Below are 25,012 nucleotides of genomic sequence, written 5' to 3'. Positions count from 1 at the left end.
CGTTCAGTGGAGCGTTAATTTTCCATCATTAAGAGTGCTGAAATCCTCTGGGCAGGTCTGCAGGTTCATACCACATGGTGAAATATGGCTTCGGCCTGGTGTGAGAAGCAGACCTCCACTCAGCTCGCCCGTGGGGTGTGTGTGTGTGTAGGGGGGTGGGGGTGAAACCAAATCTGCCTCCCACCTCCGGGTATAGCAGCTCTGGCTCCTCTCCGCCTCTCAGACCCCCACGAGCTGCAGAACACCACGCTGGCTCTTCTCAGGCTCCGATGCCACAGGCCTGAAAGGGTGAATTTCTTGCTAAAAGGGTCAGTTCACCCAAATTACACACAGGTATTTTCCCACCTAACCCCCACCCCATCATCAGCAGTAGCAGATACCTTTGTTTTTAGCAGCTTGTTTTGGATGAGTGGTGTTTAGCCAGTCCACTATATGCTGGCACAAGAAAGCAGAAGAAAAGCCAAGATGAGCAATCATTAAATGGACAGTTCGACTCTTTTGCAATGGGGTTCTGCAGGACAGCTACTGTGACAAAGTGGTTCATTTTGTGTTTATCACTTGTCCCTTATTCTTATTTAGGCGTCACTTACTTTACCATTGGTTAAATTTGTTTCAAAGTATATTTATGGTTTTTGTTTTCCATTTTACTCACCATTGTTTGTCTTTGTAGATCTGCAGCAGGGCAGGAGTATGGGAGGGGCCGGCCCAGTATTTCCTGCTTTAATGGCTGGATGATGTCATTGATTACCTGGCTGGGTTCTACCAATTAGAGGGTTTTCTTTTGAGTAATGCTTTGTTTTTCTTTAAAGTAATTTTCTGGATTATCTTGTATTATATAGTTTATTTTGCAGACCATTTTATTATGTTGAGGAGTTTGTAAATTAGATTAATAATTTTATTCTTGTTTTCTGTTTAGATGTTTGTTGCCTGATCTGTTTCATTGTGGCTTAGTCCACTCACGCACAGGTGTGTTGCCAATTAGCTATAAAAACAGTATGTTTTGGAAGCTGGGGAAGGAAGGTCTGTCTGATGAACAAATAAAAGGAATGACAAGAACTGAAATGGATGACTGATGACGATTTTCTGTTCACCTTCTGACCCTTTTGCCTACCCTACCCTTACAGCTACGAACAGTTTATATCTTGGATCTTGTTGATAGTTCTCCGAATTTCCTCACTTTGGAGAAACATAGTTTAATTCTGTTGCAGTTTCAAACCAGCTTCAGCCAGTTTTGCAGATACCAAGCTAAAATATGGCGTGGTAGTAGCTGAGAATCATCCCTACGGCATGCTCTGAGCACTAACAGATCACGCGAGACCTTTGGCATGCGAGGCGATGTTCATCCCTTCGGGAAATGCTAGTTTTTCATTATCGTTCTGTTCTTTCACAAACATTTAAAGACAAAAAGGGACCATTTGGTCTTCTACTGCACTTTACGTCAAGCTGTATTTGGTCTACATGCAAGTTATTCTGGTGTTCCCAACGGTACATCAGAACTGTAATACAGTTAGCTGTAAAAGGTGCATTATTTTGTGTTTTGTTGATTTTAAAGGCCGTATTTAAAGGCAACAACTTCAAAGAGGGACAATTACAGCAACGCTGAGTCAATATGTTTTCATGGCTCTTTTTTTTTCTTTCTCTAACTCTGAAATCAATACAGTGTCACAGACAGTTAAGGTCAGAGGTTAGGGAAAGAAGTAAACTGATCTCAGGTCTGCGCTTAACATCCCCCCCCCCTCCCCCCTCAGCAGGTTCTCATTAGAAATCTGTGTGAAAATGAGACCCGGCCGGTCCATCTGTGGCCCGGTAACCCTTCGCTCCTGTTGCTCTTCCCAGAGCGGCGCTCCACCCATTTCCTTCTCCGTTTTCATAGGAAGCCCCACAGCTATCTTTGTCAAATAAAATCCCAGAATATTGTACACCAATAGGAAAAAGCTCAAGCTGCAGTGAAGAGGCTTCGTCTGTAGACTGAGTAATAATTTCAATGTTTTTATTTTAAAAAAATCAGCCAACAAATTGATAATTGTCTTTGTAGCCAAATGCACTTTGGTGTCTGTCCTACAACTAAAACCACTTGAATGAGCCACTCATACTGGTTAATATGTATTTTATTGTGATAAAACTTTCCTTGCAGTTGTTTAACCCTAACATTATACCGTACTGATCCGTGCACTTATGCTTTCTACATAGTTTATTTCTTCAAGTCAAGAAAATGAGTGGAGGGCTCAATGTTCTGAGAATGCTGGAAAGCAATAATCATGAAGAAAAAAAAAAGATCCACTAGCATTTTCTTATTTTTTTCAGCCCCTGGACTCCCAGCTGGGAATCAGCTCTGAACATTGTTCCTGAAGTGCACTAATGAGCTTGTTAAGCTCAATCCCACCATTCGACACTGACATTTCATGAAGTTTATCCCATTCAAGAGGAATTAATCTCATTAGTTCTGCAGTCAGAAGCTATAGGTTGTGCTCGCTTGGCATAATTGATGCTCCTTTTGTTTAGGCCTGATGTAAGCAGCATGAGGTCTCAGAGAAGCTGTGTGCTGCAGACATGACTTCGTTATAACTATGAACTCGTACTAGAAGAAATGTGTGCAGAAAATAGGGCAGCGACTTGAAAGCTACAAGAGGATATATATGAAGTTTGAAATGAAATGACTGTAGGCCAAATAATAGTTGGGTCAGGGTAATTAAATGTACTTACTTTTACTTCCTGCTTGTTATCTTAGCTTAGCATAAAAAAACAAGAAACAAGGAAAGAATCAATTTGACTCTGTTAGCTCCTACGCTGTTTCATTGACCTTGGAAGTCAGATCTGAAAGATACGTTACATCCAACTTAATCGGGATCTAGCTCAATAGGATTTGCAAATTGTTGGACTCAGGACCTCAGGGCTAATTATCAGTCATACAAATCAAAAATTATAATAATGTGTTTTTCAGCATTCTATATATTCAAACACCGGAGCAACATGTTTCCTAACATGATGTGATTGATTTAATGAGATACAAAGGTTCATGATCTGACGTGCAAATTTTCTGTGCATTTTAAACCAGTTCCTAAACCTAAACTAACAGTGGGCACGAAAATGCATAAACCTTAAAGCACACAGTAACAAGTGAAAACAAAGAAATGCCTTCCAAATATCGCCTCAAACTGCAGCTTTTTGCTTTGAAGCTGTGACCTCCTTCCACCTCCTCTAGACACCTTTTGTAAAGCTCGTCACTAAGTGCTGTCACCAGAGGATTGTGTGTGTGTGTTTTAAAGGTTTTTACAGAACATCTTATTCCCCCTGGAATGAGTTCTAGGCTCCTTCCCCTCTTCTAATCTTTGTGACAATAACTAATCAGTTGCTGGTTGCAGACTCTTATTCCTTTGCAGATATTAACGTGATATAATTGGCTTTGATGACAACCATAATACAACGTTATAATTTTAACAGCCATGGGCCTTCTGTGTAGTTAAAGAGAGGTCAAAAAGCCAGATTGATTTGTGTTACAAGATCCCAAAACAGTGTCACTGCACCATAAAACACAGCACCGAGCCAGGCAGGTTTACGCTCGCAGAATGTCTGCAGACCGGCGTGACACGCCGATCCTTCTGTCGGGCCTTGCCCTTCGACCCCTGACCATTACTGAAGCTGAAGGACTCACACTGTGAAGGGTTCTCAGGGGATGTTTTACAACCTGGACCAAAGTGCAACCAGCTCTGCAGTAACTGGGCTAGAAGCTGGGGATGGGCTATTTAAAAGCACTTCTGAACAGCCCATTCCTGATGCTGTCCTCATTAAAAGAGAGACACTCAACAGGCCCGCTCTGGAAAAAACTGGAAGGAAAAAAAAAAATCACTAAACCGTTTGCAAACTTAAGTGCAAAAAATATAAATGTGGAAATTCCATTTTTGTCTTGATGTGAAAGTTTGTTCTGAGGTGGTCAGTTCCAAAAACAACAACCTATCTTTGAATTTAAAGGCAGAAAATTAAGATTGATTTACTGTTATGGCTGTAAAACACACTTTCATCCTGACTTGATCAGTTTTATCTGACTACGTGGAAACATATACAGCAGCTGAGTTTTATCTGCACAGGAAGAAAATTCATGGTGTGCTAATAATATTACCAAAAGAAGGCATAAAGTAAAACAAACTTCCTTCTGGAAACATGTAACGACTTATCACAGTCACTGTTTTTCTCTTTTCTTAGAATATAGATGAGAAGTTTTCATCTGCATTTAAACTGATTAAGTCCACCTCTCTGGTTCACTCCGTAGTCAAGTTTGTGACATTTTCCTGACATCCATACGGTAACTTTGCCTCTACGAATGTCTTGTAAAGTCAAACTTTTGCTGACTGTGCTGCAGATATCTATCAGATAAAAGTTCCTCGAGCCCTGATTACGCAATAGCTCATAACTTGTGCACTTCATCAAGATGCAAACACAAAGCTTCGAAACATTTAAGTCTATCTGCTTTAAGTCCATCTACATGTCATTGTGCTGCTTTTTCGTTTTTTTTTTCCTCCTTTATTCATACGATCCTACAGTCGTTACGTCAAAGCTTTTAATGATCTTGCTTGGTGCAAACTAAAATTGTCCAGAGCTCAAATAAATTGCCATTCCAACAAAAGTCACGGCTCATTTGGCTTCGTAAGATTTATGTCCTGAAATATAATCTTGCAAACCTGCATCGCAGGAATTTGAGAGGTAGAGAAAACAAAATGAAAAAGAAAAAACAACAATAAAAAACCCCCACCCCTCTTAATTTTAGCAGAGGTGGCAGTTGGTTAGCAAGTGACACCCCCCCACCCCCAGAATACCAGACATGGGCTCAAGTGTAAATAAAGGTTTGGCATTCAATCACAGATGTGACATGAGGACAAGGACGCATTTTGTGCAGAGCTACGATTGAGAAGGACGTCGCCCTGAAAGGAAACTCACTTTGCACCAAGTTCACCAAAAATTCTCTGTTAAAGCTCCGTCGTTTCACAAAAGATTTAGTGAAACTATCGAACAGCTTCCTATTTGTACTCGTTTTCTGGAGTTTCTGCAAAAAAGACCAACAAGTAAAGGGGTTAGAATTCGATGAAGGAATGTATAAGATCATCTTATGTAGAGAAATAACAGAGTTGTAGGTCAGTCCTTAAAAATAACATCATGCTTAGTCTTGTGATGTCACACTCTAAGTACGTTTTATGAAAACTCCTCCAATTTAAGTTTCGTTCAAATCCATCCAGTATTATATTATGGGGAAGCAGCCAAATAAAATGGATGGATGGAATGATGGTTTTGTGGGATATTTTGCTAGCAGACAGACAGATTCCAAATAATTAATGTCCACATTTTAAACAAAGATCAATTTGTTAGTGCGCAGGATATGTGTCATATCAGTCCCAGCTATACCAAATTTTAGAACGATATGTGTAAAACAGACCGAATTAAAGCCATTTGTGTGTGCTTTTTTATTGTTTAATTATTGTGGCAGCCATCTTGAATTGGATTGACTCCAAAGGTGAACCAGGTGCAGAGCTACAGCTAATCACTGCTCTCTGAAGGTTTCATTAACATTTGTCCAGTGGTTCATGAGATGTTTTGGTCACAGACAGACACCAGCAGACACAGGCGAAAACATCATTCATCGTTTTGGCAGCGGGCATTAATTATATTTTACTTCCAGATAGCTACACGATAACAAACAAACAAACAAGTCAACAGTAATCTTATCAGGTGTATGGTATGCCGCTTCAGAAAACTCAGTCTAAAGTGGCCTGCTGCTGTATTAAACCAACTCCAATTATAACACAGTTCCTTACATAGATTTCTGTGCTTATTTGCAAGTGCAAATAGCGGCAGCTGCAGTTAGCTGTAGCACTTCCAGCCGCGATCCATCTGGTCTTAGCTCCGCTCTATCTATTAGCTCACCTTTACAGTAAGTTTGAACTCTTTTTTTTTTTTCCAAACTGAGGTTGTTAAAAGAGCCATAAGATAACAAATGTTCCTAACCTTTCAACAGAAGCCCATTTCAAAATATCTGAACTATCTCTTTAAGTGTAATATATATTCAAACAGAAGCCTTTATTAAAGGTAAATGCTTGTTTTTATGGAGCTTCTTGAATAAAAGCTGCTTTATTCACTCACATACTGCACGGCTACCATGTAACCTTGTAATCAGTGTATTTTCAGGCCTTAAATACATGAAGAAAAAGCTAATTTTTTAATTGCACAACAGTTATTTTTCCATCGTGCACTGAGCCGTCTGCCCCTCCTGTTTTACAATCTTCCGATTTTATTTGGAGATAATTTTCAAAATTATTCTCTCTCCATAGGGCATTCCATTGTAAAAAGAACAATTAAGAACTCATAAAGGTAGCTCAGTGGAACCACCACCAGGTCTTCTTTGGTGCGTTGTTATGAAAAGCTCAGCATGTGGAAACTTTGCTGCTGCGATGACGAGAGAAAAGGAACGCTGGTGCCGAGTCGCCCTCTGTTATTCCTCAGTCCCGTCTTGGATTTGAACGTAACAAAGCCGAGCAATATCGCTGGGTGCGTTTCAGTCTGATGCTCTGTGGATGCGCATGGAACAAGCCTCAGGCGGGGCATATTAAACCTTCAGAGTCGTGCTGGGAGGAGAAGGAAAAGACCCGTCGTTATCCTAATTTCTATGGGGAGTCATCACTGCACACACACACACACACACACACACACACACACACTCAACAACTGGCCTCACATTAACTAAACGCAGCCTCCTTTTCAAAGCTGAGGGCTTTTCCGACCTCAAACATCCAGTGAAAACAGAGCGCTCCAAAGTCCCGCTTGTATGAGACTGTCCTAACCTCTGTGCCACAAGGTGGTTTTCCACATCCCCAGAAAGCAAACATGATTATCGTTCACTCTTCTGTTTGATTAGTTATTCCTTATTTGTTTTACTTTGACAGTCCTGGCTGGATAATGATGAAGACAGAGCGTCAGGTTCTAGGGTTCCAACCGGTGCGCTCCACCTCAGAAATTCCTCACCTAAAGAAGCGATGGTTCAAAGTGGGGTTCTGCTGAAAGGCGATGAACGATTAATATCTTACCTGGTGTAAATAGCACTTTGAATTACCTCAGTTTGGAAAAAAAAAGAGTTTAGTTCTGACCAGATTACTGTCATCTTTGAAACTCGAAAATATAACATTTCAGAGCCGTTTATACAAACGTCATTTTATAAAGCGTTACATCGCTGTCAGCTTCACATTCCACAGTTATTCCAGCAGGAATATTATGATATATGGTCATAAATGGATAAAACAACAATAAAATGGTCGTCAAGACTCTTGGTTAAAGGGCTTATTTTTAATGTTTGTACACTTCAACCAGCAATAGTTAGAGTCATGGGTCTCTGCAGCTTTGGTTTTGTGGCTCAAAAGACGTAAAGTTTGGGACCCACTGCCCTAAAGATACCATTTAAAACTGGTTCTTCAAAAAGTTGTGTCTACATTTATGTGTACAAAAATATAAAACGTCACACTAGCTCATTAGTCGATTAAAGGTACCATTTGTATCCATGATTCATAGGTCAGTGTTAATTGGATTTTTAAAATAAAGGAAAAACAACAAACAAAACCAAAGCATTGCACTTAAAATAGTCTGACTGACTGTGCGGGAGATGAGGGAAAATAAGTGAAAAAGCAGCCAAAGACAAACTGAAGAACAATCGATCAAAACCACAGATTAGCCCGTGGCTCATTGGAGGCTAAATCTAATGAACTAAAAGGAGGATAAAGGCTTTTGGAGATCATTATAGGGAAGAATAAAACGAAAACTGAGTCACAAACTTTGAGTTTGCCAGTAAACTAAATTGCACCAAAGTAGCATAATTTTCTACTCTCTGTTTTATCCGCAAAGTGGAAGGAAAAAGTGAGCTCCGCATGAGACATTGTGCTTTCTAAGGTCGGGATAACCACAACACTTACCCAACACACACACACACACAGTGCAGATCTATTAGTTTATTTTCTCACCAGTTAACCTGTCAAAAAAAGCTACCCGGGTTATCGAATTATCTCCCCACCTGTGTTGTGCGTGTGAATGAGCTCAGCCAACGTTAAATAACAGTTTTAACAAGAAATCCACTGTTTGGACATGTAGCCAGTGTTTAGTCTCTCGGCTCTTTTTTCTCTTTTTCTTTTCAGGCTTACATCCGTTCTTGTTTTTGGACTGACAGCAAAGGAAGGCTCGACGCTTTAGTGTCCAAGGAAGCTTGCTATCTGTAAGAATGAAACCCTTCTGACACCGAACAACAAGCAGCAGAGAGAAGAAAGACAAATCAGTTTGACAAAACTCGACCCGAACACAGCGCCATCCCCTCCCTGCTGCTGACGCTCAGATAGAAAATAAACGGACTCTTTTTGGGACGTAAAAGGAGGCGAGCTGTTGTTGCCACCTTGTCTGCAGGGTTGCAGACGCATCCATTTGAACCTAAAGCTACAGCGTATAAATCCCCCCACCCCTCTCCCCACACACACACACTTTTCAGGCCAGCCTTGACATTCTTTTCCCAGATGGTAACCCCCTCCCCTCCGGCCCCCGGCCCCCTCTGTGGACTCTGGCCCAAAGGAGCCTGGCATCTGAGATAGGCTCATCCATCACGGCAGAACCAGGCTACCTATACTGGGAGCGGGGGGCCCCAGTGGGGAACACCTGCCCTCATGTGTTCACCTTGTGGGCCCAAACCCCCCCTGCCCCCGCCCTCCCAACGTCTCCCTCAAGCCCCCATTCATCCATCTCTCTGCTTCCCCCGAGAGGTCAGAGGCCACTCAGGGTGTTAGACGAACTCTGCACGTCCACAGACACATTCACACGTTTAGGGTCTCCGGGTAAATCTATCAAAGCGTCACGTTACGGGCAAGGTCAGAGGTTAAGACGCCATTAACGTTAACAGACGGCCACACGAAGCTACAGAAGAAACAGAAATCGTGACAATAGTCGCCGGTGGAGTCAACCTAACGGCACACGAAGAACAGAACATTCGATAGAACCGCCGCGGTGTGAAAGATAATTACACGAAAGAGAAAGAAAAGGCCGGAGAGCTCAAATCAGCGACTGAAGAAAAAAAAAAAAAAAAAGAGCTTTTTCTGTCGACGGATTTCGTCCAACAAAACGGTATGCCTCTCATTTCTGCTCCATCTGTTTTGTATATTGTGACTTAAAAAAAAAACCACACACACACATCACTGATTTGATTGGACCCAAATGTGATGCTCGAGGCTACTTCATACATCTAAAGCCTGTTTGACCCTTTTTCTGTTGCTCTCTTTCCCTCCTCCCTCCACCGGGGCCGTTTACAGGGGGCTGACCCAGGTCGACGTTTGCGGCTGTTTGTGTGTACAGTGACGTGCGTGGAGACGGGGAGACGTGTCCAACAGCTTTGGGTTCACACCAATGATCTCCAGCCTACAGTGTTCATCCGCCCTCCCCCCCCAAAAAGCCTGTGATTTAAGAGTTAATATAAATCTTCTGATAACAGTGAAGTGAGCTTGGATTGGATCAGCTGTCATTAACATTTCAGAAATGGAAATGGTAAATATAGTTTTTTTAAGAAATAAAATTTCCTGTCCTGTTTTGCAGGTTGGTGTGGAATGGGAAAATTGGCACGCTTTATTAGATGGAAACAGAAAATTAAAGCAAAGATATAAAAATCTTTTACATTTTACTGGGGGAAAAAAAAATCTACATTAGACATTTTTTTATTCGAAAAACTAAATTTGCTTCTTTTATTTTTTGCATTCATGAATGCTCTTCATGCGGCGGCGCGTATTTCCCAGCCAACTTCAGCGTGTTTGTATTAATCTCCGTCAGACGCAGGCCCAGCAGTGCACTCTGGAGCTTATCATCCAACACGTTGTCAAACATCCAAAAAAGTATAGGAAGAATTCTCTCACATGTTTCTGATAAAACAGGAGGTAAGTTATGGTCTCTGGTGCGGTTTACTTGTTCCCTGATCGACTGTTTATCCAAACTGCGCCGAAGTCTCTTTGTTAGAAATGTCAGTGGAAATGGTTGCATTATAAATAAACTATACAATGGATAACTATTACTAATAAATAATGACTGTTAGCGTTTTCTGTCTTCTGCTGTCAGACGTGGGGCCTTTTATTTCGGGTGACTGAAGAGGAAAAGAACAAGCGTTTGGATTGTTTCCAGACCGTAAATGAAGCCTGAAAGCCGGCTCTCACTGTGACAGTGTTTGTCCAAGCTTTCACGGTTTAGATTAACTTAAAGATTTGTAGCTGTAAATATTAAAATCACTGGACATGTGTTCACCGTGTGGCAAAGGGAGAAATGATGATCTTTATTTTTTTTTGCCACAATCGTCTTGATGAAATGTAAACAGAATGTGAGAACGAGGAAAAAAAAAAAAAAGACCTCGGTCGGGATTTTGATGCCTCACTGTTTATGTGAAGCAAGTGCAAATAGGCCTGTGTAAAAGATGAAAGAACTGGTTTTAAAATCCAGCAGGAAGACCTGGTAATGCCTATTTGGATTTATTACCGTGTAGATTTATGGAGGGAAAAACATACAAATTGTAAAAGTTGCATCAGTAGAAACAGTCTACATTATTGTTTAAACTGTTTAACAGATAGCTGTTTTAAATCTTCTTCCTTTAAATCCTTTTTTTAAAAGAAAAAAACTTGTTTTGTTAATTTATTATTATTAATTATTTGTGTGAACGTGGTCATCTTTGAATATTGATCAGGACGCTTTGACCACGTTCACACCTGGCTTAGACCTGATGCACATTAATAATCTTTTCACTAAAACTACCTTCGGAGGTGGACTGGGCCCCTTTTATCTGCATATTTTTGGTAGTCTGAACACAATCTGTTCAGAGCATCGACGTAGGACCTCCTCCTGAACTGACGTGACCCCACAACACAACTTGAAGATCTTTGAATTAAATTTTTTTACAAAGTCCTCTTAGCTGCCGTCTTATTAAGGATAATTCAACAACCATCTGTGGGACTATTCTGAAGGTGTGTTTTTTGTTTTGTTTTCCTGTCTTTTGATAAAAGTTTCAATGACCTGTTCATCAGAATGCTTCTTGATAAAAATGTCCATTTTGTCAGGGTTTTATTAATCAGAGTGGATTGCAGGATGCAGCGTGTTGAGCTTCTCTTTAATTTAATGTTTGCTCTGATTTTTTTTCAGAGCTGATTGGACCCACTGTGGTCACTGTAACCTATAATATGCTGAGTCAGTCACAGAACAACAGTCACCTAAATAAACACATGACTTGAGTTACGTTCACAGTGAAGCTGCGTCAAACAGCTGACAGCAGAGTTTTACAAGTAAAAATCTTCAGTCTTTGCTCTGACACAGCTCTGTGAAGTCAGTGATCACTATATTATTCCCCTACACCGTGTCTGTTATATATTCAGGCTTATCAACAGATAACTCTTCAAAAATGAGACTCAAATAGCTCTGAACAGTGTTAATGTCAAAACCAATATCGCTCAGATGTCTGAACGTGTTGTCAGTTTTACAGAAATCATCAACAGGTCCTATCTGTCGTTCACGGACAGCCCCCCTGTGTGACAGGCGTGGGCGCTCGACATTTGATCACAAAGACATTTCAGGGAACGCTTTTAAACAACCAGGTGCGGATGCTATCAGTCAAAGCTGACCACTGAAAATGGGTCTCAGTGCAAGGTCTGAGCGAGGGCTGCGGTGCCAAAACCACCTGTTCCAAAACTTCAGGTCCTTCGGGTCACTGCGAGACAGAGACGGAGCCAAGACCAAAGTGGATTCCTGCTGTTTTAAAACAACTCCAATCCTAAAACTATCATAGCAGCTCACGGGAACTGTGTTTTATAAATCTTTCCAAAGCTGTCAGTTTGACTTTACACTGTTATTTACAACGTTCCTCTGACAGGAAAGCTATAACGTCTCTGCCGTAATGCAAAAATGACGTTAGCTTCATAAAACAGCCCAATAACAATCCACTTAGGTCTCTGACTAGCTGTTAGCTTGTCTATTTGTTCACAATGAAGCTCTGTTTCTCCAAACTGAGGATGTTCAGCTATCTACAGCAGATAAGATATTCATTTTTCATAACTTTTTCACAGAACCCCACCTTGAAAGATCTGAACTGTCACTTTAAGAGTACAAATTGATCAGGACTGAAACACAGATTTTGTGATCTGAAGACCGGCCTGCACTAGTGCACATGATTAATTCTTTGTTTTTACTACATAAAAAGTGATCTAATTGAATGTTTGTTTTACTCCGGTGTCCCAGAGGTCCCGCAGAGAAACACTCATTTTTGGTAACAACTTCCCGTTTTGTTCACAGTATGTGTTCTAACGCAAAAATGCCTCCACGCTGACACACGGCAGAGGTCAAATTTCAACTTTCACTGCGGGGGTTTGAGGAAAATGTTAGCAATCAAGTCCATGACAATATGACAGTGCTGTTCCAAAGTTTTATGCGAAAATAAACTTACTCGTATTTCAAAATGACAAAAACTCAGCCGAGCCTTCCAGCGTAAAGCGTGCACGACAATCACGACGGGTCATTATGGAACTGGGGGAAAAAAAAAAAAAAGATTTCAGGCGGAAATTTCATCAGTTGCACAATGACTAACTTCTACAGCTGAAATGAAAATAAATGTCATTTTCCTAAACTCAGAAAGATTAATGTGTGTAAAACATGTCGAAAATAGCCTTTGAAGACACAGACAGTTTCTCGCAGCATCTTGTTTTTATTTTCCGGTCTCTGTTGGCTGCGTAATCTGTACCATCTTTCATAGGAGGGAACTTCAGAACGGGTACTCAGGGCTCATGTTGGAGCTGTTCTCACCACATATGGGATTTGTAATCCCGTGCCGTAAACTCGCAACACACAGTTTAGTTTTCCTTTTTTTTTTTTTTTTTTTTGCCTTGTCTTGTGTTGTAACCGACCGGCACGAAAAGATTAAAACCAGGGTTTGACTGATCTCATTACATTAAATTAGACTGTATATTTTTCCAACATTCACATCATTAGCAGACCACAGAAAACACAACGGATAACTTCTTTAAAAGGCCCAGTACAAACAGAGATAAGATAAATATAAGATCCAACCAACAACATTTGATTTGCTGCAAAGCCTTTTTCAGTCTGGACCATCAGATGGTGAATCCCCCCTCTTCTGTTTTTACAGGAAAATTTGATTCAGGAGACGCGCCAACAAGATAGTAGAAAAGGAACGTTGTAACGCCATTCCCTTTAATGATACTTTTAAAACGTTTAGACACTGGAGATCTCTATCGTTGGAGGTTTGTAAGAAGAATCTGTGTCTGTTCTTGCTGAAAACTAGATTTCAGCTGCTGAGCCATTTGTTTCCCCGTGTCACGGTCACCGATGCTTCGAAGACAGACGCTGGTTTTTGCAGCTGTCACTGTTTCCCCTTTGAGTCAAATGGCTTAGGTTGTGTTTCTGGATGCGACAGCAAACTGTGTCGAGTCACAACATGTGGACTCAAACGGCAGACTAACAAATACGAGGAAGGTAAGCGCTAAAAGACAAAAATGTATTTTGTTAAAAAAGCAACCAAACAAAAAAATTAATCAAGTGCTTTAAAATCCAAATGTTCTGGTTTTCAACAACATTGAAATTGGCAGAGAGCGTATATGAAGAAGGAAGGAAATTAAAAATAGATAGCAGGTGTGTCAATCAGACTGACACCAGGTGTGTGATGAGACAGAAACCCTGCAATATAAAACAGGAAATAAACCTAACAAAAATACATCTAAACTAAACAGGAGCTTCAGCAAATAAACACAACTAATTAAAAAAAAATCAAACTAAGATATAACAAAACTATAAGACTAGCTTTCCTTGAAGAAAGGCATATCAGCCACCCATTTGCATGTCAGTGTTTTAAATAAGATTTCAGATGATCTGTTAGAGATCTGAGTAAAACGGAGCTCAATATCTGTAAAATTGACTGAGTTGTGTTTGCTAATGTCAGTTAGCTGTGGTGGTATATAAACAGCGTTAGTTTTTGAGCAAATTATAAAACAGAAACTGGCTGCAGTTAGAAAGTCTGCTTGGTCCCACAGCCCCAATCAGAACCAACACATTCACTGATTCACGTCTCTGAACAAGACTAGTTTCCACTCCTAACAGTTTCATTTTTATGTTTCTCATTGTTTGCCTATTTGCTCGTTAGTATAATGCTCATAAGTCTAATGGAGGAACTTCTGGGAGGATTTCTGTCAAACAGGTTGAAAGATAAAGAAAAACTTTGGTGCAGATTTTGTAGAAACGGTCCAGTCACATCGGCGGCTCTTGAAGAAGCGTGCCAGGTGCTCTGAGCCGCGGGTCATTAAGAGGCCCCCCTGAGGCTGACAAACATTTTGCCCCCTTCTTCTTAAACAATCCAAAGAACAATTTGCAATGACATCTCAGTGGGAAAACAAGAGGCCCCCGATGGGACTGAAGAGAAGAAAAGGAAAAGAACAGCCTACAAGCTAATTCCACTAAAAAACAGCATCAAAACATTGCACTTTTCAAGCGTTAAATGCAAAAAAGTATATACATAAAAGACAGAGTTTCTTTATTGAAATTTCTTAACAAATTTATTAATATTCAAAGTTAAAAAAAAATATAAAAAAATGTATAAAGTGCTGTTTACTGACATAGGGAGACAAACAATCATGAAGGAAACAAATTCAAGAGTCCAACAGCAATAATCTCAACATACTGTATATAAAAAGACATTAAAACAAGATAATCAATGTCTTAAATCTGTACAACAGTGAATTACCCTTTTCCTTTGATTTGGGTGATGTCTACATACAACTAGACCCTAATTTTACCTTGAGAAGATGAATAATATCAAATTAGATCCAAAAGTAAAGTTAGCTCTTGTTTAGATTTCGTTGCCATTTTATAGCCAGAATCTAATATTGATAATAAAAAAAACACAAAGGTAAAAACAAAACTGATTTGGTTACAACAAAACTACTTTCATGATTCCAGAAAGACGGACACTGTTGGTTATTAAAGTGAAACCACACATAATAAGTTTTAAATGAGAAGAAACTCACAGCAATAAAGTAAGTGTTTCATTTTCTGCACATATGAATACGTTTAAAAATAAAACCGTCAATGATTAATTGCTGACTAGAACATCTGCTCTTATTCGGATACTGCGTAACAAAAATATAATGCAAAACAGGCTTAATTTCAGGCTTTTTACATTAGTTTAGATTCACAGATGAAGTCAGTGTTGAAACTAAGCGTGAGGTAAATACATAAATCTTCTCTTGACCCCTAGAACCAGTGAGTGTAAAAACCTAAATATGCACTAGGACTTTGTTGGAAATACTGTAGATTCAGGAATGTATCAAAATGTCAGTAAACCAATAAAAAAATAAACATACTTTCAACGTGTTTCAAATGGCGAGTAAACCATATAATTTAAATTCATATTTAAAAAGGTTTGTGTTTACACTTGAATTTCAGCCTCTAAAAGACTTGCAGTGAGGGGCCCTGAGTCGAGTCTGATTCCTCCCACCCCCGTGTCCGAGACAACCGGTGAGGCGGTGGGGGTCCTGACGGTGAGCGACGACAGCGATGGGGTGAACGTGGGTGTCATGGCCGATGGGGTAAGTCCTGTGTTCCTGCCTAAGGGTGAATAAGCATATTTGGGGTAGGAGGGCTTCCTGCTCAGGCTTGGCACTCGTCCTGGCCTTCTTGAAGGAACGGTCCTAATGCCAGGATGAGCCACTCCGGTGATTAGAGGCGGCGGGTACATGAGACAGCTCGACTCGGCTGCCAAGTCCTCACGGCCACCATGAAGCTCCTCGTCGGGGAGCATGCTTATGTCGGTGAATACGGAAGCCAGAGGTTGGAAGCGAGGCTCCCAGCCTAAAAGGTAGTCCCAGTTGTAGGTGCCCTGCACCTGCTCTTCGAGGTAAAACAATGAAGACAGAGAGTCTGCAGGGGCTTGGGCTTCAGAGAGGGGGGCATACCCTTTGGTCCCCATGCACTCCTCTAAATCTTTCACTCTAAGTATTGCAGGAAGTAATCCCTCCCCTCCTCCCTCCTCTTTGAAATGGTAGAGACTTTCTATGCTAGACATTCCCGTGGCTAAAGTTTTATTAAGTGACAGGATGTGTTCTGAACCTATATCGATAGAGTGGCAGGACAGATTATCTCCTGGTAAGACGAAGCTGGGATTTTCTGTAGTCTCTTTGTCAAATTTGTCTTCTTTAGGGCAGGGGTACTCATTGATCCATTTGATTTCCTGATCTTCAGCTGTCTCTCCCTCTGCTGAACCACGACCACTAGAGTCCGAGTGACTGTACAGGTTTAAGTTGTCCCTCTTTGGAACCAAGACGCTGGCCTGTCTTAAATCTTGCAAAGACATAGCGCTTTGCATTTGGCCACTGGATTCATCGAAGGAGCCAGTATTATGGTTCAAGTGTGGAACAACTGCAGCAGCCTTTCTAAGGGCGCCTTCCTTAACTTTAAATCTGAAAACCAACCCCACAAAGACGACGAGGACAAAGAGGAACAAGAGCAGCGCGGCACTCAAACTAAACATGTGGGAATCAAGGCGAACCCCAATAAGTGCTTCAGATGAGCTGGAGATGTTTACAAAAACAATGCAAGTTGTGGTCCTGGAGCCCAGTTTGGGACTTCCTGCAGACACGATCAGTTCCACTGTGTCCTCGCTGGCATGGCTGCCTCTCCTCCGATATACGGGACCTGACACAAAGATGGCCCCGATTGTTTTGTTAATTGAGAAAAAAGGCGATGAATTCAGGAGAGAGTACTCTACTAGGCCGTCCACCCCTCCATCATGGTCCATCGCCATCACGTAACCAACTGTATCTCCGGTCTTGATGTTTTCTGGAAGGAGGAAGCTGTACTGCCTCTGAGTGAAGATGGGACTGAACTCATCCACCCCCTTGATGCTCATCTGCACTCTCACTGTCGCCATCTTGTCGCCTTTGTCTCTGGCCTCCACTACAAAGCAGTACTCGTTCTCACGTTCATAATCAAAGGTTTGTCTGGTGTGGATATCCCCTGTAAGGGGGTCAATGGCAAAAGCCTCCTTCCTCTCTGGGCTGCCACTTCCGTAGTCCATGAAACAAGAGGACAGAATAGAATAGGTGAGCTGGCCATAAGGGCCTAAATCCTTGTCAACAGCATGAACAGAACATGTATGAGTAAAAGCCGGGAGGTTTTCCAGCACCGAACAGTTCACTGTGGGGAACATGAAGTAGGGAGTGTTATCATTCTCATCCAGTACCTCGATGAAGACGACGGTAAAAGCCACTTTATGGTCCTCAGATGCTTCACCTCCATCGGCTGCTCGGATGGTCAGGGTGTATTTTAGGTCCTGCTCATAGTCAAGTAAATGGTTGACCACCAAAAGGCCTGACTGAGAGTCGAGCTCGAAGTGGCTTTTATCGTTCCCAGAAACAATGTTGTATTGCATGAGGCCGTTGATTCCCAGATCAGGATCCCGAGCGCTGACCTGGACCAGACTGGTACCTATCTGGGTGCTTTCACTCACTTGCGTGTGGTACTCTGTGCTGGAGAAAACGGGGGCGTTGTCATTGCAGTCCGTAACGGTCACCTTGACATCAGCCGAGCTGTTCAGGGGAGGCGTTCCTCTGTCGGAAACAGTAACTGTTAGCGTGTAGCTCTCAGTTGTCTCGCGGTCTAAAGGTCGGCACAAAACAAGCCGTCCAACATTTGTCATTCGACTTTCAATTAGTATCATTTTCACTTCCAAACAGAATTGCTTGTCCTTATTTCCGCTGACGATGTTGTAGTCCAGATGGGTATTTTCGGGGCTCCAGTCTTTGTCCTCTGCCGAAAGAGTAAGTAGGGTGGTGTCAGTGGGTGTGTCCTCAGGGACAGAAAGAGTGTAGACATCCTGGTGAAACAAAGGTTCGTGGTCATTGTAGTCCAGGATCTGGATGTTGACGGAAGTGGCGGTGGAGAGCACAGGATCGCCTCCATCTCTTGCCTCAACCAGGAGATGGATCAGGTTGCTGTTTGCAATGTCCTTTAAGGGCTTGTTGGTGAAAACAGTACCTGCAATACCAAAATAAGTATAAGTTACCTGAATCTGGTTGGCTGCATGAGACTAAAGGTTGAAAGAATTGTTAACAATAATGACCCCACAGACTGTTTGGGGCTCAAACATGAATTAAAAGTTATGACAATGACAAGGTTTCCATTCTTGCCAGACATTTATACAGTTTTAAATTACTTATTTAAGTCTTAACACGGTGCTTGATCTGAATATTAGCCAGACCTCTGTTTTGCTGAAATGACAGCTAATGCCAAAATTGCAAATTATTCCAGTTTCTTTCTTGTAAAAGTAACAACTGTAACACATGCTTGTGTGCTCCAAGAGCGGCATCAAAACTGCCATAGTCTTTAGATATCTCGGTGCAACATCGTGTCCTGTGTAAAACCTTTTACAATGAATTCCATGTGCGGACTGCAGGAGTAATTTTCTTGTTGGATGGCATCAAAGAGTTTCTTCAACCAATTTATTATTCCACTTCAGTGCCACTTAAACTTTTGTACATGATGACCATATGCCTCCTGAAGCAGCACCATCCACTGAGATATAAACACGGAAAAAAACAGAGTTGCCGCAGCACAGAGTGTAGTAGATTACATTTTGGATGGTAGTCAGGAATGTTTAGACATCATTCATGCAAATTACCTCTGGAGGTATACGGGGGGAAATCATAATTATCCAAAAAATGGATGGTTATAATTTCCCCTACCTATCAATTTTAGGGCTCGAACATGAAAGTAGACAATAAATCACTCCTAATTGAAAAAGATGAACCAGACTGAGGAGAGATGGTTGGGTTTCAGCCTCGCAGCATTTATCTTCTTTCTATGGTTTCTTATAAAGTGCACAACAAAGAACTACATCCCACTGAATTCTCATTGCCCTTTAATTTTTGTCTATCTGCTGATTTCCTCGAAACTTTCAAACATAAACAAAATGTAAGGTTCTTCTGGGAGAGGTTAAACTCTCAGTAACCTCTCATATTAAGTGTTAAGCTGCGTTTTTTCTCGGTATCCTTTAATGAGGCTTAAGGTCTGAAAGCGGTGTGAAGGCCTGTTGTATTTGTGGCATTTATTACTATTCTCCTGGAAAATAAACTGCCCTTTAGGAGGCCCAAACATCCCCCAAAACAAATCAAATTTGACATAAGCATCAGGAATGAAAAGCTGTTATGTTTTGGGGTTTTTAGAAATGGACGTGGTAAACTGGCTCTGTTATAACAGCTCCTTCGACTGATGTTTTTGTCCATTTATAAAATATGGTACACATATTTTCCAAAAACAGGACCTACAAAAAAAACTCTCTCTTGGATGTATGGTCTGAACCAAACAGGAAGTCAGCCAACGTGAATCAAAAACACATTTAAACCCAGGCTGTATTTGAACAAAGTCTTTCTAGAGTATTTAGCATGTCGAATTCAAACTTGATAAATATACTCTTAAAGCACGTTGCATGATCAACAACTAACAAAAGCACGCCAGCACATTAACTCATAAACACATGTGCTAGAGTTTCTTTTGTTGCAATTGTTTTGTTTTTTTTACCAGTGTCTGGCTGGATGTAGAAGCCCTGAGGAGGCGAGGAAAGCAGTCTGTAGCTGATCTTGCCATTGTGTCCCGAGTCTTTGTCGGTAGCAGCAAGAGACACAACTAACTTGTTTTCTGTGACCAGCTCTGACAGCTCCACCTTAAAGAGAAAATGAATGAATGATTCCGCTTGCTGCAAAAGCACAACATACTGTACAGTCATGGGAAAAAAACATTTCAACATCCTATTATACTAAGGCTGTAGAATCAGTACATTATAATAAATAATCTGGTCCTCTTCAGGTTTTATAATTCAGCAAACACTTTTTCAGAGGAACAACAGAAAGCACATTACACCCTGTCATTACTTTTTTTTTTAAATTTTTACTAAAACTAAGTCAACATGCAGAAGCAATGCTATGGAGTGGCAGAAACAAAAAATCATTGCACTACTTTTTTTAAGATTTTAGTAATATTATCCATTGAAGTCATAGTAAATGATAGCTAAATCAGCATACAACTATAACAACTACATTTTATAAATCTTCTGTACATTCTGTAGGATAAATATGTTATTTGTACCTGATAGGAGGTTTGTGTGAAGACAGGAGCGTTGTCATTGACATCAAGCACTTGAACTTTAACCTCTCCGCTGGTCCGATGGAGCGAGTCGGACGCCCACACCGTCAGAGTGTACTCCGTCTGCAGCTCAAAGTCCAGAGCTCGAGTCAGGGTGATGGCTCCGGTGTAGCGGTCGATCGCAAAGGGGTCGCTGGCGCTGCTGTTGTCTGAAAAGCTGTACGTGATGGTCGAGCCCAGGTCCACGTCGTTCGCAGTCACCTGTGTGGCCAGATACCCTGCTGGTAGATCTGGGGGAGAAATTGGTATTAAAGGTGGACTAAGCTTCATTTTGAAATCTGGTCCTAAAATGAACGTTGTTGTCCGAATCAGATTTTGCCATTTGAAAAGCTTGAAGAGCAGAGCTGTGAAAGGGTTTAGCCTTACTTTCAGCTATAAACACAGGCTCCATGGGGGGAATGGCGGGGCTGTTGTCGTTGATGTCCACCACTTGGACCCTAACGGTGGCGGTACTGGTGAGAGATGGGCTGCCCTTGTCTGCTGCCTGCAGAACCAGCCTGTAACATAAAAGCAGTAAAAAAGATGATGCTGTTCATCCAACTAGATGGAGTTTTTACAGCTGTTTAACAGAAAAACGTGCAAGATCTACTGCTATACTTTCTAGTACCTAACAGATCCTCTGTTGTAGCTGCAACAGGATTATATTTAGTTTCACCCTGATTGTAGTCAGATGACTTTCTCTCGAAGAAAAATGATGGAAAGAACAGAGTCTGCTGGACGTGGATCAGAGACCTCTTTTATACGAATGCAGTCTGTAAAATTCTTCATGCTTATTCACAGTGCATAGATTTTATTAAGCACACTGGATTTAGCAATCTGTCACTCCTATTTTTAGGAGCCAAGGAAAAATCATCACAAAGTGTAGCGAAATAGGAACCAAATGAGAAAAAAAAGAGAAACTTTAGGAGGCAGCCGGATGAAGAAAGAAGCAATCTAATAACGGAACCGAGAAGCCCATAACCGAGAACGAAGACGACAAGGATCTGACAAAGAATAATGGGAGCTGAGCTGACTGCATGCTGAGGGAAGTAATGACTGAATGCGAAGCAGGTGTGACAGAGGAAGCAGAAACTGAAATCACTACACATAACGGGAGTGAATTAAATGAGAAATAGCTGAGTAAGGAGCAGGAGGCCCAAAAAAACAAAAGAAATCTGAACATCAAAACATGGAACCAAAAGACAAAAAGGCAAATCAAAATTCACTAAATGTGACTTTTTTTAAGACCAAGAACAAGTTAACAATCCAGCACAGCGTTTTGCATGAACACTCTTGCCTACAGCCAATCTGGAATCAGAAATCAACCTAACGTGAAGATTTCTGGACAGAGAGAGGAAGCCGAAGCACTTTTCACTGAAAGTCAGCCTCTCTCTCAGTGTCAGCGGGGTCCCTGGTTGTTCACTGAGAGAAAAGTCTGACAAACTGAAATCAAATTTCTCCAATTATGCTTGCAGACACAAAACAAACCATAACTTTGTCACAATTTTAGCAGAGCCGATTCTGCAAAGCAGCTGTCAAACCCCTTTGACCTCAGAGCAGTTCAGGAGAAGGCGACCGCAACGGTGCATTTTTCTCATGTCTGCACAAAATGACTCTAAGAGAAGCTGTGGTCCGCTGGTCTCAGACACAGACACAGCAGTAGGAAAACATAATACAACTTGTTACTTACAGGGTATAATACCTGAAAGTTCAGGCTAACAAGTCACTTCATAATACAACCCGGACTCTGTAGGTTCAAATCAGGTACTTACCTAGTAGATAACAGGTAAGTACCTAGTTTGTACCCTGTGAGTACCCCTGTAAGTATAAGGTAACATGTAACTTCATAATACAGCCTGGTTTCCAAAGGTACATACCAGGTAAGTACTCAGTACATATGGGGTAGGCACCAGGTATGTGCCTGGTACATACCCTGTAAGTACAGGTTTATAAATCACTTCATGATACAGCTCAGTCCCTGTATAGTACCAGGTATATACCCGGCGGTAGGTACCTTGTATGTACTTGGTACGTACTGGGCTGTCTTATATATGATCTGACTTTATGTAATGTAAATGATGTATTGTGACATGTGAGTTAATTTTTGCTGATAATTCATATTTTCATATGATACTACACTCATGAAAACACAATTAATTATGCATATATTATTACTTCTGTTTTCTTCTCCTTCCTTCATTTTTTTAACACAAATATCCACGAATACCCTGGATGCAGTAAGTTAGTTTAACACTTTGCATGTTGAGCCTACTTGTATGAGGGCGTGATCTCACGGTCCAGTACGACGTTGGTGGCAAGAATGCCTCTCACGGAGTCCAAAATGAATGGTTCATTGGTGTTCCCAGACAGGATGGAGTATTCGATCTGTCCGTTCACACCGCTGTCAGCGTCAGACGCGAACACCTGCTCAAAATATACGAAACGATCAGCGTCGGTGGAGTCGCCGCCTTAATCATAACAGTAAAGCAAACGACAGCTGCTTTGTGTTTCAAAGGGGCTTTAAATGCTGGACGTGTACCTGCATGATGTAGGTGTTGCGCACTTGCCCCTCCCAAACAGATGTTCTGTAGCTGCTGTGTTCAAACTGCGGTGCGTTGTCGTTCACGTCCAGCAGGGCGATGGAAACCCTGCAGTGAGCCGTCTGCACGCCGCTGTCGGCCAGCACGACCAGCTGGATCTGAGGGCTCGCCTCAAAATCCAGAGCGTTGTCTTTCTGCACTCGGATCTCACCTAGGTCAGGAGGAAAGAGGATGGTAGACAGAAAAACAGCTTCCAAATCATCAACATCTGAGGGGATAATACACTATATTTTTAGCAGGGAGGAACTGCTTTTAAAGAACTTTTGAAGTGGAGTTCTGTGGACAGTTTATAAACAATTAGTATCTTACCTGGGACCTACTGTAAGTGACCCAGTCGTCATAAAAAGGGCTACAGCTAGCTGCTGCTGTTGCTCTTAGCGGTTACAAATAACCACAGAATTCCTTATTATATACTTAACATGCTATTCTGCTAATCTGAATGAGTAAAGAGAGCCTCAGGAGCTTTGACTGGACAAGAGAAGAACAAGCGTAAGTTTATTACCTGTGTGACGGTTCATGTCGAAAACGTGGTTCTCGTTGCCACTAAATATGGTGTATGTGATTCTTTGTCTGCTGTTTGTTTCGTCGCTGGCCTCCACTTTTGCAATCAAAGTGCCTTAAGAATAAAAAAAGTGACAAAGAGCACTGAGTTTTCTTGTGATTTTTAGCCAGAACAACCAGAACGGAGGTGATAAAAACGTACCTGCTCTGCTGTTTTCTTCGACAGTAGCATTGTAGACTTTGTTTGTGAACTGAAGTCCATCGTGTTCTCCCTTCAGGTGGATGAAAACCAAGCAGGTGGAGGTCAGAGGAGGATGGCCTCGGTCTGAAACCACCACCTGCAACTTTTTCCCAGTAAAACCTGCTCTCACGCGCCTTCTCAGTGAAATCCCGCCCGAATCGGCGTTGATGTCGAACAGATTTTCCTCATCAGACAACATAAACTGTATCGTCCCGTTCTCGCCCCGGTCGCCGTCCGTTGCCGTCACCGTGGTGACTATCTGGTTTGGCGGAGTCCTCGTGGAGACCCAAGTGTTGAAGGGATTCTGCTCACACACCGGCAGGTTGTCGTTCACGTCCTCCACCTGTATGGTGAGCGACGCCACCGAGCTCAGCGGCCCCTGAGTGCAGCTGTCGGTGGCCACAGCTCTGAGCGTGTACTGAGAAACACTTTCTCTGTCCAGAGGCCTGGTGGTGCGGATCGATCCAGTGTAGAGGTCCACTGAAAAAGCCCCGTGGCTGCTGTCATCAGTCAGCGAGTAGATCACGTCCCCGTTGGGCCTGTCATCGGGATCCAAGGCGCTGAGACGCAGGACCTCAGCGCCAGCCGGCAGACCCTCGCTGATGGAGGCGCGGTAGCTCGCTTGGCTGAATGTGGGGACGTTATCGTTCTGGTCCAGCAGCACCAGATGGAGCTGGGTGGTGGAGCGGAGTGGGGTTGGACCATAATCTTGCGCCTGAATGGTGAGAGTGTAATTCTGCATTTCCTCCCGGTCAAGAACCTGTGCGGTGCTGACAACGCCGCTATAACTGTCGATGGTGAACCGGCCTCCGTAGTCCTCACCTAGAGGCAGCGAAGCGTGATTGAGTTGTTGTGACCCAACAAATTTTCACCATTGTGTCGATCAGTTTAAACTCAAAACGCTGCGGTGAAACACGGCGACAGCTCTGGTTCTCAGTTAAACGCAGTAACAAAGAGTCCTTAATTGGAACGGCACAGTAGAATGTCAGCCACATAAATGTGGAGATGTTGCTAAACTTATCACCAAACTGTCTTAGAACAACAGAACTGGGCCTACAACAGAACCCTGAGGGACTCGTCAGTGGTTGATGTGATCTGGTTTATATAAACACTGACACTTCTGTCAAAAAAAATAAGATATGGGCTATTCTAGATAAGTATTTGAAATGCCAACAAAATCCTGTACTATAATAATCAAGATGCTGCGATCAACAGTATCAAGAAACCAGAATCGTAAACTCTCCAGAGAACTGCAGCCGACGAAATGACACTGAAGAGCAGTTTCAGTAGAATACAGATGTTCTAAAACTGTACTGAAATTAATCAAAAAGACTGAGTGGATTTAGAAGTGAAATTTGTTGCTCAGTTTCTATTTTCTCCAAACTCTTTAAAATAAAAGCTAGTTTATGTCGGGGTCTGATGGGTCTGTAGTTTTTCAGTTGGGAGGGGTCCAGTT

The 25,012-nt window shown here is 41.9% G+C and overlaps 1 protein-coding gene and 1 long non-coding RNA gene across 2 annotated transcripts in view; both read right to left on the bottom strand.

Moving 5' to 3' along the window:
* Positions 1-26: 26 nt before the first annotated feature.
* On the bottom strand, positions 27-1,019 carry LOC112450523. The gene is made up of 3 exons (XR_003039320.2): positions 653-1,019; positions 381-435; positions 27-300 (listed from the first exon to the last, which is right to left on the bottom strand). It is a non-coding gene; the product is annotated as an uncharacterized LOC112450523 (long non-coding RNA).
* A 13,500-nt stretch (positions 1,020-14,519) lies between these two features.
* dchs2 (dachsous cadherin-related 2) overlaps positions 14,520-25,012 on the bottom strand; it is a 28,790-nt gene continuing 18,297 nt past the window's right edge. Inside the window, exons 13-20 of the mRNA XM_017422498.3 lie at positions 23,518-24,378; positions 23,317-23,430; positions 22,754-22,965; positions 22,487-22,638; positions 20,602-20,732; positions 20,179-20,465; positions 19,615-19,756; positions 14,520-18,072 (exon numbers count right to left, since the gene is read on the bottom strand). Of these exons, the coding sequence (XP_017277987.1) occupies positions 15,467-18,072; positions 19,615-19,756; positions 20,179-20,465; positions 20,602-20,732; positions 22,487-22,638; positions 22,754-22,965; positions 23,317-23,430; positions 23,518-24,378 (4,505 nt within the window). The 3' untranslated portion in view covers positions 14,520-15,466. The remainder of the gene's footprint in view (positions 18,073-19,614; positions 19,757-20,178; positions 20,466-20,601; positions 20,733-22,486; positions 22,639-22,753; positions 22,966-23,316; positions 23,431-23,517; positions 24,379-25,012) is intronic.

Source organism: Kryptolebias marmoratus, linkage group LG3, assembly GCF_001649575.2.
Source record: "Kryptolebias marmoratus isolate JLee-2015 linkage group LG3, ASM164957v2, whole genome shotgun sequence".
NCBI lineage: Eukaryota > Metazoa > Chordata > Actinopteri > Cyprinodontiformes > Rivulidae > Kryptolebias > Kryptolebias marmoratus.
Note: the sequence above shows the minus strand (reverse complement) of the source record. Positions and strands in the feature narration are given on the sequence as shown.